Below are 15073 nucleotides of genomic sequence, written 5' to 3'. Positions count from 1 at the left end.
GGCAGCTCCCCCTATACAGTATACTCACTATAAGTATAGGGTAACAGTGGGCGGGCGTCCATGACCTGGGCGACCGGTCAAGGCACATAGGCCTTAACCCCAACAACCTCCCACTTAAAGGCCAATGTGCCTTTAAGCAAGATCTACTAGTGTACAACTAATAGAAGGTGAGATATTCTTTCAACCTATGCCCACTGACTCTCGATGAGCTAGTGCATCCGGCTCTACTGATAGACAAACATCCCGCTGCGAAAGCCACACAGAGCTAGCTCCAAGCTCTGCAAAGAGTCTACAAGAGCTCATGCACTCCTGCAAGTATCGGTCCAATACCTGCAAACCTCCCCTATGCTCTATACCGAGATCAGTCATCGAACAACTAATCAACCCTGCTGCTCCCACTGCAGTTGCTATGTCGGGCCTCGAGATCAACATCTCGTACATGAGGACACCGAACGTTGATGCAACCCTGGCAACCTCTGCCACCTCCAACTCAGAACTCAACTCATGGCAATCCTATCCCCTATCATAGAGACCATGGCACTCTGACTCCGAGCTTTGGAGTGACTCCTCGTGCCCACCACATATCACATGTGTACCAAGAGTATCCATCTGTCCTGAATCTGCATCAAGCTCTGGCATAAGCATATCAAGAAATGTCTCCACAATAGTCGACATCTCAGCATCCATGCGAGTCATCTCTGTCATCACCTCTGATGACTCATCCTGCTGTGACTCACTAGAGCTGTCCCGCTCTACCTGTGCACCCGTAGACGCAACCTGCACAACAAGGTCACTGCTCTGCACTCCATGCAAAGCATCCTGCAACCCACAAGCAAAAGAGACTCGCCTGCTCTCTCGCTCTCTACCTGGCTGCATGATCACAGAGACAACACCGTCTCTCTCGTGATCCACATGCAATGGGTAACCTGTACCACTCCTGGCACCTCTCGCAATCACTAGCGAACCCAAATGCATCACAAAATCTCGCTCTCGTAGCGAAATCTGACATCCACAATCTCTAAGCTGACCAATCGAGATCAAACTCACAGTCAAATCTGGTACATAGCGCACATGTCGTAACAAGTAAGATGCACTACTCGGTAATGACAGTCTCACATCTCCTGCACCTGCTATCGCATGCACCGATCCATCGGTCAAACGTACACTGCCAAGCATCCCGCTAGAATAGCTACAAAACCATTCACGATGCGACGTGACATGAAACATAGCATCTGCGTCTAGCAACCACTGCGAAGGGAGTGCAATATCCACATGTATAGCATCTCGTGCATAGCTCGAGGTAAAAGTCACATCCCCGTCACTAGTATACTTTGACACTACATCTGCCTCAACTGTCAAAGCAACTAAGTCCATGGCATCACAACATACATCTCTGAGACTGCCATGTCTCCTACGATGTCGCATACGACGAAAACAACGCCGTCTAACGTGTCCAAAATGACCACAATACCAACATATCACCTGTCGGCATAATCGTGAATGTACATGTCTCACACGAGTTCGTGATGACTCAGATCTATCATACATATCATGTAATCTACGCCAAAGTGCTCTCGAAGTAGTCTCATACAGAACAAGAGCATATACAGATTCCGCAAGGTGCAAAGAGAGTGTAGATAGTGCCATCTCCTCTAGCTCTTGCCACTGATCGTCAGACATGTTTGAAGGTCTACGTGCATCACCACTCAATGGTCGATGCAACCCTCACTGTGTCAATGCATCAAGCATACACTCTCTCCATGCTGCAAAGTCTGACCCATCAAACATGCACATTTCGGAAAGATCATAACTTGAGCGATCACCTATCTCTGCCATGAGCACAATGTAGCAAACTAGAAAGCAAAACCACCTCACCAACAACACTTGGAAACTGTCTACAAATATGGCCAGAAACACAATGTAAAACCTGTGAGACACACTCCAAAATAGAGCTCCCGCAATGTCAATACAAGCCTCGCCTGCTCTAGTATCACACTGCAATCTGTGAGCTAATCACCAAGCCCACACTGTGCGGTATCGATGCATACACACGCACAAATCTCCCACCTGCAGAGAACACCGCACGCAAATGCTGAGTGCAACCCGCAATCTCTACCTAGATTGCATAAATGATACGCATAAAACTCTTGGGAAAATTTCGCCAGAGTTTCGTCAGTAAAACGGCCACAAAACCAGTAACCAAACTGACTGTACACTCAAAACCATGAGCAACCAAAGCGCATCAAACCGCACTCCAAATGCATGCACCAGTCTCCACACTTTGCATACATCATTGCAAACACCTGCAAATCTAGTACACAAATATCTTCTCTACCTGTGACTGCCAAAAAACATGCTCGAGGCATACATTGCCGAACTCAAAATGCAATCCCATTAGTCTCCCTGAGCATCAAACCACATAAGGCATACATCGTATCCTCCCACCTGTGAGGAAACTTGCAGCAAATATCACTCTCACATCTGAGAGCAAACCATGTGTGGAATCCTCGACACACAATAAACAATTGCTGTTGCAGAAAATTCAGCGTTCAGAATTTTAAAATTCTGATATGACCAGCGCGTCCGGAGCATGCCAAAACCCCAAGGTAGACTCCTGGATCACATGTATCCGAGTCCGGGTGTGAAAGCTATGCCAAAAAACGCTGTTTTCGGCCCAAAAACGCAGCAAAAACTTGCTGCTGCTGCAGAAATTTCAGAGGTCAAAATCAGCTCAAATAGACATCACCATTGTGTCCGGAGCGTGCCAAAACCCCAGGGTACACCTTAACCTTGCATAAATCGCATTCCGTATGCAAAAGTTATGCAAAAAAACAGTGTTTTTGGGGCCCGAAAAATGACCTGCGGAAATAAAAATCTGCATTTTTCCTGCAAGTATGGCTGCAAATAACCATACACACTTGCAATACACTCTTCCCTCAAGCTTGGGAATGCCCCTCAAGCTTCCATGAGCACAGATCTGGTGGTTGCTCACCGATCTCAAGCTTCCACCGAAAGCGAGCTCACCATAGCCGAAAGCGAGCTCCTCTGTAGCACTTCATCTGTCGCGAAGCCAAAGCTCTAATACCAATTGAAGGGGATCGGGGAGCACCACAGACAGAGAGTGAGAGAGAGAGAGAGAAGGAGACACACGCACGATGTGGGTGGGGAGACTGTGAAGTGGCAGCTCCCCCTATACAATATACTCATTATAAGTATAGGGTAACAGTGGGCGGGCGCCCATGACCTGGGCAATCGGTCAAGGCACATAGGCCTTAACCCCAACAGGTTTCATCTAGAAAGCTACACATGGTATTCCCAATATGTTAAAGAGGGCAAATAGGAGAAAGTTGAGTAGGAAAAAGTAGACGAGAGATATTGCGGGAGAATTATTGGTCAAGAGCTACTCACAAAGTCTTGGTGAAAGAGAGGGTTATAATGAAGAAGCTTTCTTTTCACCCAACCAAGCATTGGAACGTGGAAATGTTGCTCCCAAAATATGCATCATGCACCCCTTTCCCATGGTCTTTGTGGGTAAGGGAATAGGATAAGCCAAAGGCCTCTATGAAAATTCTCATAATGTTTACCCAGCTCATACCTTACCACTCAAGTTATTGTTCCTAGCTTGCCTATTTAGAAGCCTTAAGGCGTTCTCCAGCAATGGCATGCCAAAATATTCTCATACTTTAACCTAAATCTTGTCTTGTTTATATTTGGCAGGGGCCAAATTTATCATTACTTACTATTGTAGTAAATTTAGTACGAATCAAGGGGCTAATCATCCCCATTTAATGTGCCTAGCCACCCTATTTGCCTCTCACTTAACAATTTCGAACTCTTAAAACCGACGTCTTGCTTGCTTGCATGGGTTATCAATAAACTTGGAATGAAACCCTCTCCCAGAATGCATCCTAAGGGTTAGTTATCTCCATGTACTTCACCAACATCCACTACCATGCCAAAAAGCCTACAACAAAGCTCTTTATGGACTTGCGGCATATAAATACCCCTTCCTACTTGCAACAAACTAATCCAACTATGACGGCCAGGGACATGACATGCTAATCTCCTCACAACCGATGCTTGTATAGCCTACTATCCAAGTCCCCCTTGATTGTGCATGCCATCCACATGGGAGGGTCTTCCCCTAGGCCCCTTGTCCACGTTGCCATGTGTCCACGAGACCCTTGTCTTACGTCAGGACCCTTGCCCAGACACTTCTTATAACCGGCCTCTACACAGTAGAGGGCGGTGCTGATTCAATTACCTGTTAATTTCACACAGAGGAGTGAGAATATAGATGTCCAACAACTAGATTGTCTTTGTGCACAGGAAGACCAACACCCTGAAGGCCCGAAAGACTTGCACCCCTTTCGGAATTTCTTTATTCAATTGAAAACAAACGATCCGAACACTTACACCAAACTCCCACCAGCTGTCCAAACCTGTGAAGGGTTGAAATTGCAGGTTTTCAACCCAATTTCGTCAACGTAACGGGGCCAAGATCTCTATAGGTCAAAAGTACAAGTCTAGGACGGATTACCTTGCATTTTAGAAGGGAAATTTGCGTATCTGTGGGGGATTAGCAATTAGCTAATCTGGTTCCTATTTACTAGTCACCGGTTGACCGACCTAGCTTCCTGATGTGAGAAACATGTTGGGTACAACCGTTTCACACTGGCCATGCAATGTCCACTTGCACCTTCTCCAGGGTTTTGGGGAAAACAAGCAAAAATAAAATAAATCAAAATATGTAATACATTTTTTTTTTTCCAAGAAAGAGATCCTTCTATTAGTTAATAAAACTGGCCATAAGGCTACAACCACCTCTACTAGAGAGGGCTACATCAACCATGGGGGAAGACTCTCCTAATGAAAGAAAAACATATGTACAATGAGGGCTAAATCAAGAGATGGGAGGAGGGAAAAGCCACACAGGTGGGTGGTAGTGCCATTTGGGCTTGCCCCAGACCATGGTGAAGAAAGGCCCAAGGCGCCAGAGCTGAAGAACTCCTCTCTGCACTCCCACATGCGATCGAAGCTGCCCTGGAGTATCTCGAACTCTCCCCTGAGAGTATGGATCAACTCCAACCAAAAATCTCGAACAGCCTCCGCGGGTGGCACAAGGCGAGCCTCGAAGATGCCGAAGCAGTGGGCCGCTAAATGAACCAAAGTGTCAGACCACAAACGAGCTCCCAAGACACCTCTCTCTCACTGCACCACTCCAGTGGGGTAAGCTCTGTAGGAGGCTGGAGTGTAGGTTGGCCCCCATGTATCACTATCATCCTGTTGGTGGAGGATAGCTCAAACTGTAGTGCATGGCCCGTGAGAGTGGACCAAGCAGCTGCCCCCCAAGTGTACTGTGGTGCTGTGGAAAGAGTTGGCACCAGTCAAAGGGTCCGAAGCCAAACCTGTTGTGCCATAGGGCAGTCTCAGAGATAGTGATGCTGACTCTCCAAAGGATGGTCACAAGCTGCGCTTGCTGCCGAAAGGCCACTATGTACTAACCAACTCTCCACTGTTGTATCTCTATGTGCAACTAGCCACTGGAACAAAGTGACTTGATGAGCTGTATGGCGTCCCAGAGCCTCGCCGAAAAGGTTGACAAGAGCTCAATTGTGAGACCCTCCTCCTGCCAATGAGGTGCCGCAGTAGGATGAGCCTCTCTCCGTGCTGCCAGTATGTGACGTCCAAGTCGAACAATGTACTGAAAGAAAGAGACCCCTGGATGGTCAACTGAGGAGAAAGGGTCCCTCCAAAACCACTCTCCAGGATCCCACTGCACTCGTGCAAGTGGACAGCTCTCCCAAGCTCAAAGCCTCCAATGGCGTGTCTCAAGAGCTACTTGGTCAAGATCGACGACACAAGTCCTCCCGTAGACGTCCACTACTCGGATCCTCTGAAAACAACACTCTGCAACCTATGGAGCCTCTACTGAGACTCTGTGTAGTCAACCCTCGCCCTGTATCTCAAAGAACATGGAGGGTACAGTCTCTGAGCAAGCACGAACTGCGATGAGGACCTCCAGTCGTGTGAAGGCCCCCATCCATCTGGGAGCTACTGTCTCTAGAGGTGTGAGCCACTCAGCTGGTACTGCCTCTGTGATGTCCTGACACATGCTCTGTACCCCTCTCATGCCCTGTAGCTGAATGCTCTGTAACTCTGGCAAATCTGAGAACTGAAGCCAGTCACCTGGAGTGTGTTGGACCCTTTGCCATGGGACCGTAAGAAACATGAGGCGTACTGCCAACCAAGTGGCCTCTCTGAGTGCTGACCATGGGTTTCCAAACAAGGGGCTGTGTCAAGCGCTCCTCCGTGTAGGTGGGCTGGTGCTGCTCCAAACCTCTCCGCAGCTGCTCCCAAGAGCAAAGCAGGCTCACAGCAAAATGATCCTCCAGTCTCTTGCTTAGACCAACTTGGCGCATCTCTGTAAAAATCCATCTGATGGAAGGTCTCCAAGGGCCTCCTGCCTAAGGCACTCAAGCCCTAAGCCTTTGAAGCAAAAACTCCTTCCAGGACTCCTCCTCTGGAAGCAGTCCTCTGACAAAAAACTTTCCAAGAAGGGCTCTGCTCTGCTGTGCTGGGTCTATGATCCCCAACCCTCCTTGAGAACAAGATAGAGTGATGACTTGCCAGGCTACTTTTGCCGGGGCTATCTGAGTGTCGCGCCCTAACCAAAGAAAGTTACTGGTCAGCCTCTCTATCTGATTCATGCAGGAGTCCGAAAAGATCCAACAAGATGTAATGTACCACATAGTAGCCAACAACACCTGGTTGGCCACAACAACTCTGCCTGCCAAAGAGAGTCGTGCTTGTAATACATATTTAAAGAGGGAAACAGAAAAAATACACCTCCTCCCGTTGAAGAATAGTTTTCATCCTATTTGGAGAACTGTTTTCTCCTCCTCAGGTCTATCTTTCCACTTTACCAAAACTTGATGGCGTACGTGATGCCTTGCAGGTAAAACATGAGAATCGAGAATACGTTCTGGCTCATGGGGAAAACTTGGTGGTTCGATAAAGTCAACCAACACGTCTGGATCAATAATATTGTCATCCGTGCTCGGTTGTTTCCTCAAACGACTTACGTGGGACACGGGATACACACGTGAAGAGGATGGTAATTCCAATTTATAGGCGACTTCACCAATGCGTTTAAGAACTTCACAATATCAAGGCGATAGCTTGCGAAGTGGTCCAGTCTTTAGAGTTTCAGAATGTTTCGGAACACGTAGAAAAACTTGGTCACCTTTGTCGAAAGCAATCAATCGTTTTTCTCATTAGCATACTTTTCATATCAATCTTGGGCTTGTTTAACATTTAAACGAGCAGTCCATAACATGGAGATATGATCCTGAATGAAGTCCTTGACTTGCTAGATCTTTTCATTAGCTAACCCAACCGAGATGTGTGAACAAGGTTACTAGTTGTACTTTAAGATAAAGAGAGTGAAGCTTGTAGAAACATTTTTAGCACTATTATAAGCAAACTCTAAGATTGGAAGATAGTCTTCCCAATCTAATTGTTTCTTACTTACATAGGTTCGTAACATATCTTCTATTACTTAATTTACCCGTTCAGTTTGACCATCACTCTTAGGGTGATCAGCCTCAATTTTGTACCCAACTTTGAAAAAGAGCTCGCCAAAAATGGCTATGAAACTTACGATCGCAATCACTTACGATCTTGGTTGGTAAATCATACAGGTAAAATTTCTCCACAAATAGCCGTGCTAAGTCTTTAGGAATAAACTTACACATTTTGGTAAGACGGTCAACCACAACCCAAATGGAATCATGTCCACGTGCGGTGGTTGGTATTGCTACTTTTAAATCCAAAGAGATACTTTCCCATTTTCCATCTCGAATCAAGGAGTCCTCCTATTTTTAATTGTTTTGCCTTATTAACCTGGCACTTTTGGAAGTGAATTACATAACCTTGTACGCCTTTATGTAATTGTGGCCAGTAGAATTGCCGACGTACGAGTGCATAGGTCTTTTGTATCCCAGGATGAACTGCACTAGGACCATCATGACATTCGTAAAGGATTTGGCACGTGATGTCATTGTCCGTCGGTACACATACTCCTCTCTTGTGGAGTAAGTAATTTTATTGATGGAGAAATGTTTCCATTGATTTAGCTCATCACTAGTTAAAGTGGAGCATTGTGTAGAGCCATCCTGAACATTGGCTTGAGTGTTGACGGGATCTCGTCTCGTAACATGACTCCACACCTTGGAGTTAGACTGATCACGCTCACACTTGCCTCGAAGAGATTGCACAAAGTCACTATGAATTTTTGTGAATGTAAGAGCATGTATCTCAGGCATGCGACTCAAGGCATGAGCTACCACATTGTACTCGCCTTTACAATATCTTAATTTACAGTCATATTCGTGAAAGATTCACCCACTGGGCCCTACGTCCCTTCAAATCTTTCTGTTGTGTAAACCATTATGTTTTCACGATCGAAAACAATCTCAAATTGAGCATCATACAGATAGAGTCGCCATTTCTTGAGAGCATGAATAATTGCATAAAGTTTTTGCTTACAATGAGAATAATTCTGTTGAGCGGAATCTAGTTTCTTACTTTCAAAGGCAAGAGACCTCCCTTCTTGTAGGAGTATTGCGCCTATAGCTTTGCTGCTAGCATCCGTCTCAAGCAAAAATGGTTTGAGAGGATCAACAATAGCTAGAATGGGTGTTGTGGATAACGCTACCTTAAGTGTATCAAAGCTACGTTGTTGGTCGTCTCCCCAATTGAAGGTCCTTCCCTGTATCGTGGGTACCGCAAGCTTAGCAAAGTCTTCAATGAATTTACTATAATAGCCTGCCATACCTAAAAAAATATGAAGTTCCTCTAGTTTTGTTGGTTGGGGCCATCATAAAATCACTCGGATCCTCTGAAGACCAGCATAAGAATTACATGCCCCAAGTAGTTGATTTTAGACTTTCAAGAATTCACGCTTGTTGAGCGTAGCGTAAAATTTATGCTCGTATAATAAATCAAACACCAACTTGAGATGTGTGAGGTGCTCTTCTTGCACTGCAAACTAATATGTCATCGAGGAAAACAATGACAAATTTCCCTGCACACAATCGTATTGTGTCATCCATTGTTGTCTTAAAGGTGACTGGCGAGTTAGTCAATCCAAACGGCGTAACTAAAACTCGTAATGGCCAAATTGTGTACGAAAGGTAGTTTTGGTATATCAGCCAAATGTATTTGTACTTGATGGTAACCGGAGGGTAAATCTATTTTAGAGAAACACTTTGCTTCTATAAGTTGATCAAATAGCTCATCCACCTTTGGGAGAGAATCCTTGTTTCAAATGGTTACGTCATTCAAGGCACAATAGTCAAGGCAAGGGGTCTTGACATGAGACAAGGGTCTCGCAGACACATTGCCATGCAAGGGTTTGCGAGGCCCTTGTCTCACGTCAGGACCTTTGCTTTGACACCAACATTGTAACCTCACAAATTGCTACCTCTCCTCCCATTGGCTCAAAAAGTACAATACACAACTTGGTTCCCTCTGAATAATGCAATGACAACATCATGTAATTCGAACCCTATCAAAATTATCCCATAGCCTTCACCTTGTATCATCAAAGGCTTTTTGAACTTAAATCCCACATTTTTAAGCTTTTGCCCTATTCCCTTTTTGTTGGTGACCGCCCTAATCCTTCACTCTCACACTATGTACCAAACCCTCACCCCCAAAAAAAATTTCTCTGTTCAGCATCTACCATTCACGGCCCCTTGGGAACTCAATGCTTTGTAACACAAACCTAGTTCAACACTCTTATACATTCCCTTCACGAACCCCTAGCCCTTCACCTTATACACATAATCCTTTAGCAATCCTATCCCTGCATACCTATAAATCCTAGCCCTTCACCCTTTACTATAACAAACATGAAGCCAAAACCTTGTACACCCCTAGGCTCTCACCCTTTGCCATAGTCTCTTCGTGATGTTATGAAAATAAAATGTCAAGGTGGAGCGCTAAAGTCGTTAAAGATAAATCACCCCTTGCGACCCCCCCCCCCCCCCCCCCCCCCCTCCCCCCTGTACACAAAATATATCAACATTATACTTTTCCCTTCAAACTCCCAGAGTTGTACCATCCCACGTCCAACCCTTGGATAAAACTTTCGTGCGACATACCTAGCCATCATCACTTGTGTAATCCTAAAACCATTTGGGGCACTAGAGGTTGGACACGCCATTTATTCCTCTCATACCCCTAACCCATAGTCCCTTGTCTCCTCCATCTGAGCCAACTTTTGGAAGCCAAGTACTTTGTTTTGACTAGATAAAAAGGACAACTCTCAGTTCCTTTTCTTGAAGCCCCCGGAAATTATCTTCTCACGTAGAAGAAGCTTAAATGGCTCCAAACGTGGTCATTTCAGCCATTATGACACCACCAAAATTTTTAACTTGTTTTGCTCCTTCTAACTTGAAGCTCCAGCTATGTCCATATTATCCTAAGCATTCTTCCCCTTTTCAGTTTTTTATCTCTATCCTTCATGAGACTCCCAAGTACTACATTTATTGTGGAGATCCTTAAATATTTGAAGGTCTAGAACCCGGTCCTTTCAAACTCCACCACTTGTACAAGTTTGAAAAGCTCAAGCTTGTCAACCTTTAATGAGTCTATACATTATTCTTTTTCCTTGGAAACTCCCAGCGTTGTACCATCCCCCACATTCAATCACATATTGCTATGAGCCCCACAAATAACTCAAGGGCAGACTGTTATGTCTTTGATCGTAAATCTGAGTGGGATAAGTATCTACCATTGGTGGACAACAACACAGTTTATACATCTACTGGTAAGGCATCTTTTGCAATAGTCGACGATGGCAAGGAGGTTCCACATATCTTGTGCACCAAGCATACAATCTTTCATGCATATCATTTTGTTGAGGAGCTTGCTACATCTCTAAGGAGGCTTTTCGGAAGTCTCAAGACAGGCCTAAGAAGGCAGTGGATAAGCACGTAAGGGACTTGCAGTTGAAGGAGGGTGATTCTCAGGTTTGAGAAGGCAAGACTTGGCAATTGAAGGGAAAGGAGAAGCTTAGCATGAGATACTATGGACCTTTTCAGATCTTGCAGAAGATTAACTATGTATCTTTTAAATTGAAGCTGCCAGATCATCGGAGGATTCACAATGCATCTCAACCTGAACAGACACTGGCACAGCAGGAAAGGATAGTGAAGGGAAAGCTGGTCCAGAAATACTTGCTTTAGTTTAGGAATTATCCTACTTTGGACGCCAAGTGGATGAAGGAGGGGGACTTTTCAGATACCACTCAGTTCTTAGAGCTTTATCTCGAGGCTATTGGCTTGGCTTCTACCATATAGTGAGTGCTGCATAGGCGAGAGCAACTCGGCTCTTTTGCCAACAGATCACCTAGGACTATGAATGAACTGATTGTGTCTGACATTCTTGTGGGCATTGAGCTAACAATACTTTGCCTGGTGACTTCTATGCATGCACATAAAAGTGATTGTTTGCAACAAAGATGTTAATTCTTCAATTTTAGTGTGATTTGATTGAGTGTGTGTGAGGTAGAATGTCTGAAGCATTTTATTTCAGTTCAAGTGTTGATAATTCTAGTGCATCTGTAAAGAGTTCATTGCAGACTTGAATGTGATGACTGGATAGATCCAATCAAGAACCAGAGGGACATCTGAAGCAAGTGTGGACAAAGCTGTGTATGTAATTGATGAATGTTAGCTGAAATCCAGTATAGATTAGGATATACACCCACCGCTGTTGCATGCTCTGTGTTGAGAAGGCCTTAGATGAATGGTCGTGAGCATATATTTATGGTATCAGTGTCTATTGATCTCTGGTGCTATGTTAGTTTTGACCAGTGTAATGGAGGGCAATTACTCTTCTTTTACCCATGGGGCAGGAGGATTGGTTGGGGGGGTGGGGGTTGGTTGCGTGCAGCTTGGGGCCCCATAGCTGTAGGTCTAGCTCCAAGTTTTGGAGGTTGAATACAGTCTTGTGATATGCTAGAGGATGTACAGATGGACAGCTTGAGCCTTATGAAGGGGCGGTTGATCATGCAGCAGGATAGACAGCGGTGACTACAATGGGTGGGCAGATCGCTTTCGAGCTTCAAATTCTTCATGGATGGTGCTTTTACACATCTAAAGGCATTGATTGTTTTCAGGACTTGCAGCAGACATGAGAGAGGCATTGATTGATTGTTGTCTGGTGCATATCCTTTCTAGAGGATTAGAGTTCTTGCAAGGCTCTGCGCTCGTCGATCATAGACGCAACTCCTGATGAGGCAAACAGGGAAGGCTGGAGGCTGTAAGCCTCCTCTTGTGCATCTACAATGTGGTCCCTGGGGAGTGGCTCTATAGCACAGCCATTACATTTTCTGGATGAGAGCCATATCATCAGTGGCACGACATCAACGATTGGAGGGGCTTACAGAGGGTGCTTTCCCAGATTTCTCGAGAAGGCTCTCGCCAGCCACCAGCCCTGCCAGGTTACTGTTTCCTAGTGGCTGGTTGCTCGGCGAGGGACAGTGGTTGGAGTTTGGCTTGCAGACAATGGACATTTGCCCGCATGTCTTTAGTGTGGGCATCCTATCATCTATGGAAACTGCTCATGGGACTGCCTCTAACAACAGCAGGCTGGCTCTAGAAGATATTGTGTTTCAGAATTAGCTTTTCCATTCTGTACCAGATATAGATTATCTGTAGGAGCCTGGGGATTTCACTTCTGTGCAGCATTCTCATGGTTAGCCATGCTCATAATGTTTAAGATTAAGTTATTGAGGTGTAAATCGGGAACCAGAACTTCTAATTTTTAACCATGGGTATGTTTCCGGCTTCTAAAAGTAACATCTATATTTTGAGTTTACAGAGAGCTGAGGCACTTGATATGGATGTAATCTACAATCAGCACATTGATGCAAAAGACCGCAGGAGGTTAGCATTGAGGAGGAGAGAACTTGTCAATTTTCTGCTTTACTTACGGCCTCATTCTGTTTGCTGTGCTGTTTGCAGGATTGAAAGGCTGGAGTTATTTGATGAGTTTGAAGAATGGCACATATTGCAGGTGATTTTTGTCTTATACCAAGTCTTTAAAGCTTAAGAATATGCAATTCACATCCTTTTCTTTTTGCAAGCATTTAAAACTGTCTACAAGCGCACACGTACGCACACCCATGCAGGCAATATATATGGATGTATGTATGTATAGCTTAAGAATGCTGATTAAGGCTTGCATATTCTTTTCCACAGTTTTCTGAAAGAGAATATATTTTACTGTCATCTTTTCTATTCTTCTTCTATTACTGCCCTTTAGTCCTGCTATTTTGATCTTGATGATGCTCTAATGCAGGAACACTATTGCATTTCATATGGCATAAATGATCAACAGGTAAGTGCTCTTCCTACAATTTGTCTCCTTAGATCCAGGATCTGGCACTTTCTGATTTTTCAAGGGCGTGTTTGTGCAGCGAATGTTCGAAAATTTTGGCTTTCAAGAAAAACAAGCAGATGAAACCCCAGTATGCAGCAAAGAATAGTGCCTTTTCTACTACATGCACCAGCACACTGGCCGCCCTGCCAGTTTAAGAGCATTGTATTGATAAGCCCGCTGAAGAATGCAATGGAAATCTTAAGAAAGAATATAAAAGTCCTGCAGAGTAATAGAGTGGTCCCATGATTTGTAACCTGGAGAAAAGAGTTTTGGTGATGTGATAATGCAATCAAAAATGTTTGCACAAGTATACTAAACAAGCTTGTGCACTCAGAATCATCTTCATAGATAGTACCTTGAGGTTTTTTAACATCCTTGAGGTTCTTATGAGCTCTTTTAACATAATAATTTTTATTTTGATGCAAAATGGCTTATACATGCACACGCTTAGCATAGTTGAGGAGAGAGTGGATATTCATGAAAAGTTGCATGATAGGAAGAACTATGCAAGGAAGCAATTTCTAACTTAAGATTTTGAAGTCCTCGCTATTAATTTTACTTCACTCGCACTCGATTGGTTTTCTTGCTTTCAACAGGCACATGCCTACCATTTTGAAGTAAAACTACACTGATAGCCCTAGACCTAGCTGTGGGTCTACCATCTTGAAGTAGAATTGCACCAGTAGCCCTAGAACTAGCATCAATTTTTAGAATATATGGCTTAAGTGGATCAACGATAGCTAGAATATGTGCCGATGCTAAGGCCACCTCGAGCTTTTCAAAGCTTCACTACAGAGCTTCAACTGATCTTTGTTGGGATGGTTTTCTAGTGAACTTATATCCTTCGGAGTGTCTTATCTATTCTTGGTTGCAAATGACATTTGTAGTACTTTCTTTGATCATAATTGTGCTCCCCACCAAGGAATCATAGAGCACTTTTTAGTTGTGGTCATGTTAAATTCGATAAAACCTCTTTCTACCTTGAAATGTTGGCTCAGAACTTATACGGATGTATCCACCAGCAGTAATATGTAGTGAAGAATCTTTGAGATTTTTCCTTGAGAAGAAATATTTCTACTTCGCAACAAACTTGCAATTCTTGGTCCGAAACAATGTTCAGGAAAAACATTTTTGCAATCATACACAATTCTTGTCTATTGATTTTCCGAGAAAAATCTTGAAAAATTGAGTCAGTTTTTACTATTTGTCTTAGATCAAGGTGTATTGTTCATTTCTTCTTTTAATCAGCATTTTCTAATTTTTAAGTGGCACAATTGGAAGCTGAGACACTTTTTCTTTGAACACGGGGTTAGGAAGTGCACCTTCATGTAAACATGGCTCTAACATTACATGCAAAATTTAAATTTTGAGCTTAGCCTCATGTCAAAAAAATTCTGTCCTTTTTAGCTATGAACTGCATGACTTAACGTTGGTAGTTGAAGTAATCAAAAGTCCAAAGTGCCCTTGCTTTCACAAATGTTATGTCAATATTGCCATTTCCGCAGCTAAAAAGTGCTCTATGAAGACTTTGATTGGGAGCACAATTATGATCAAAGAAAGCACAACCAATATTGTGGCTTGGAGGGCATATTCTCAACAACATAAACCAAGCGTGCGA

At 44.1% G+C, this 15073-nt stretch overlaps 1 protein-coding gene across 1 annotated transcript in view; it reads left to right on the top strand.

Moving 5' to 3' along the window:
* SBI1 (Leucine carboxyl methyltransferase) overlaps positions 1-13825 on the top strand; it is a 116137-nt gene extending 102312 nt beyond the window's left edge. The window contains exons 10-13 of the mRNA XM_086506432.1: positions 12895-12959; positions 13038-13089; positions 13375-13413; positions 13493-13825. Coding sequence (XP_086362558.1) covers positions 12895-12959; positions 13038-13089; positions 13375-13413; positions 13493-13561 — 225 coding nt within the window. The 3' untranslated portion in view covers positions 13562-13825. The remainder of the gene's footprint in view (positions 1-12894; positions 12960-13037; positions 13090-13374; positions 13414-13492) is intronic.
* The last annotated feature ends 1248 nt before the right edge of the window (positions 13826-15073 follow it).

Source organism: Adiantum capillus-veneris, chromosome 30, assembly GCF_014529385.1.
Source record: "Adiantum capillus-veneris isolate H3 chromosome 30, ASM1452938v2, whole genome shotgun sequence".
NCBI classification, from domain to species: Eukaryota; Viridiplantae; Streptophyta; class Polypodiopsida; order Polypodiales; family Pteridaceae; genus Adiantum; species Adiantum capillus-veneris.
Note: the sequence above shows the minus strand (reverse complement) of the source record. Positions and strands in the feature narration are given on the sequence as shown.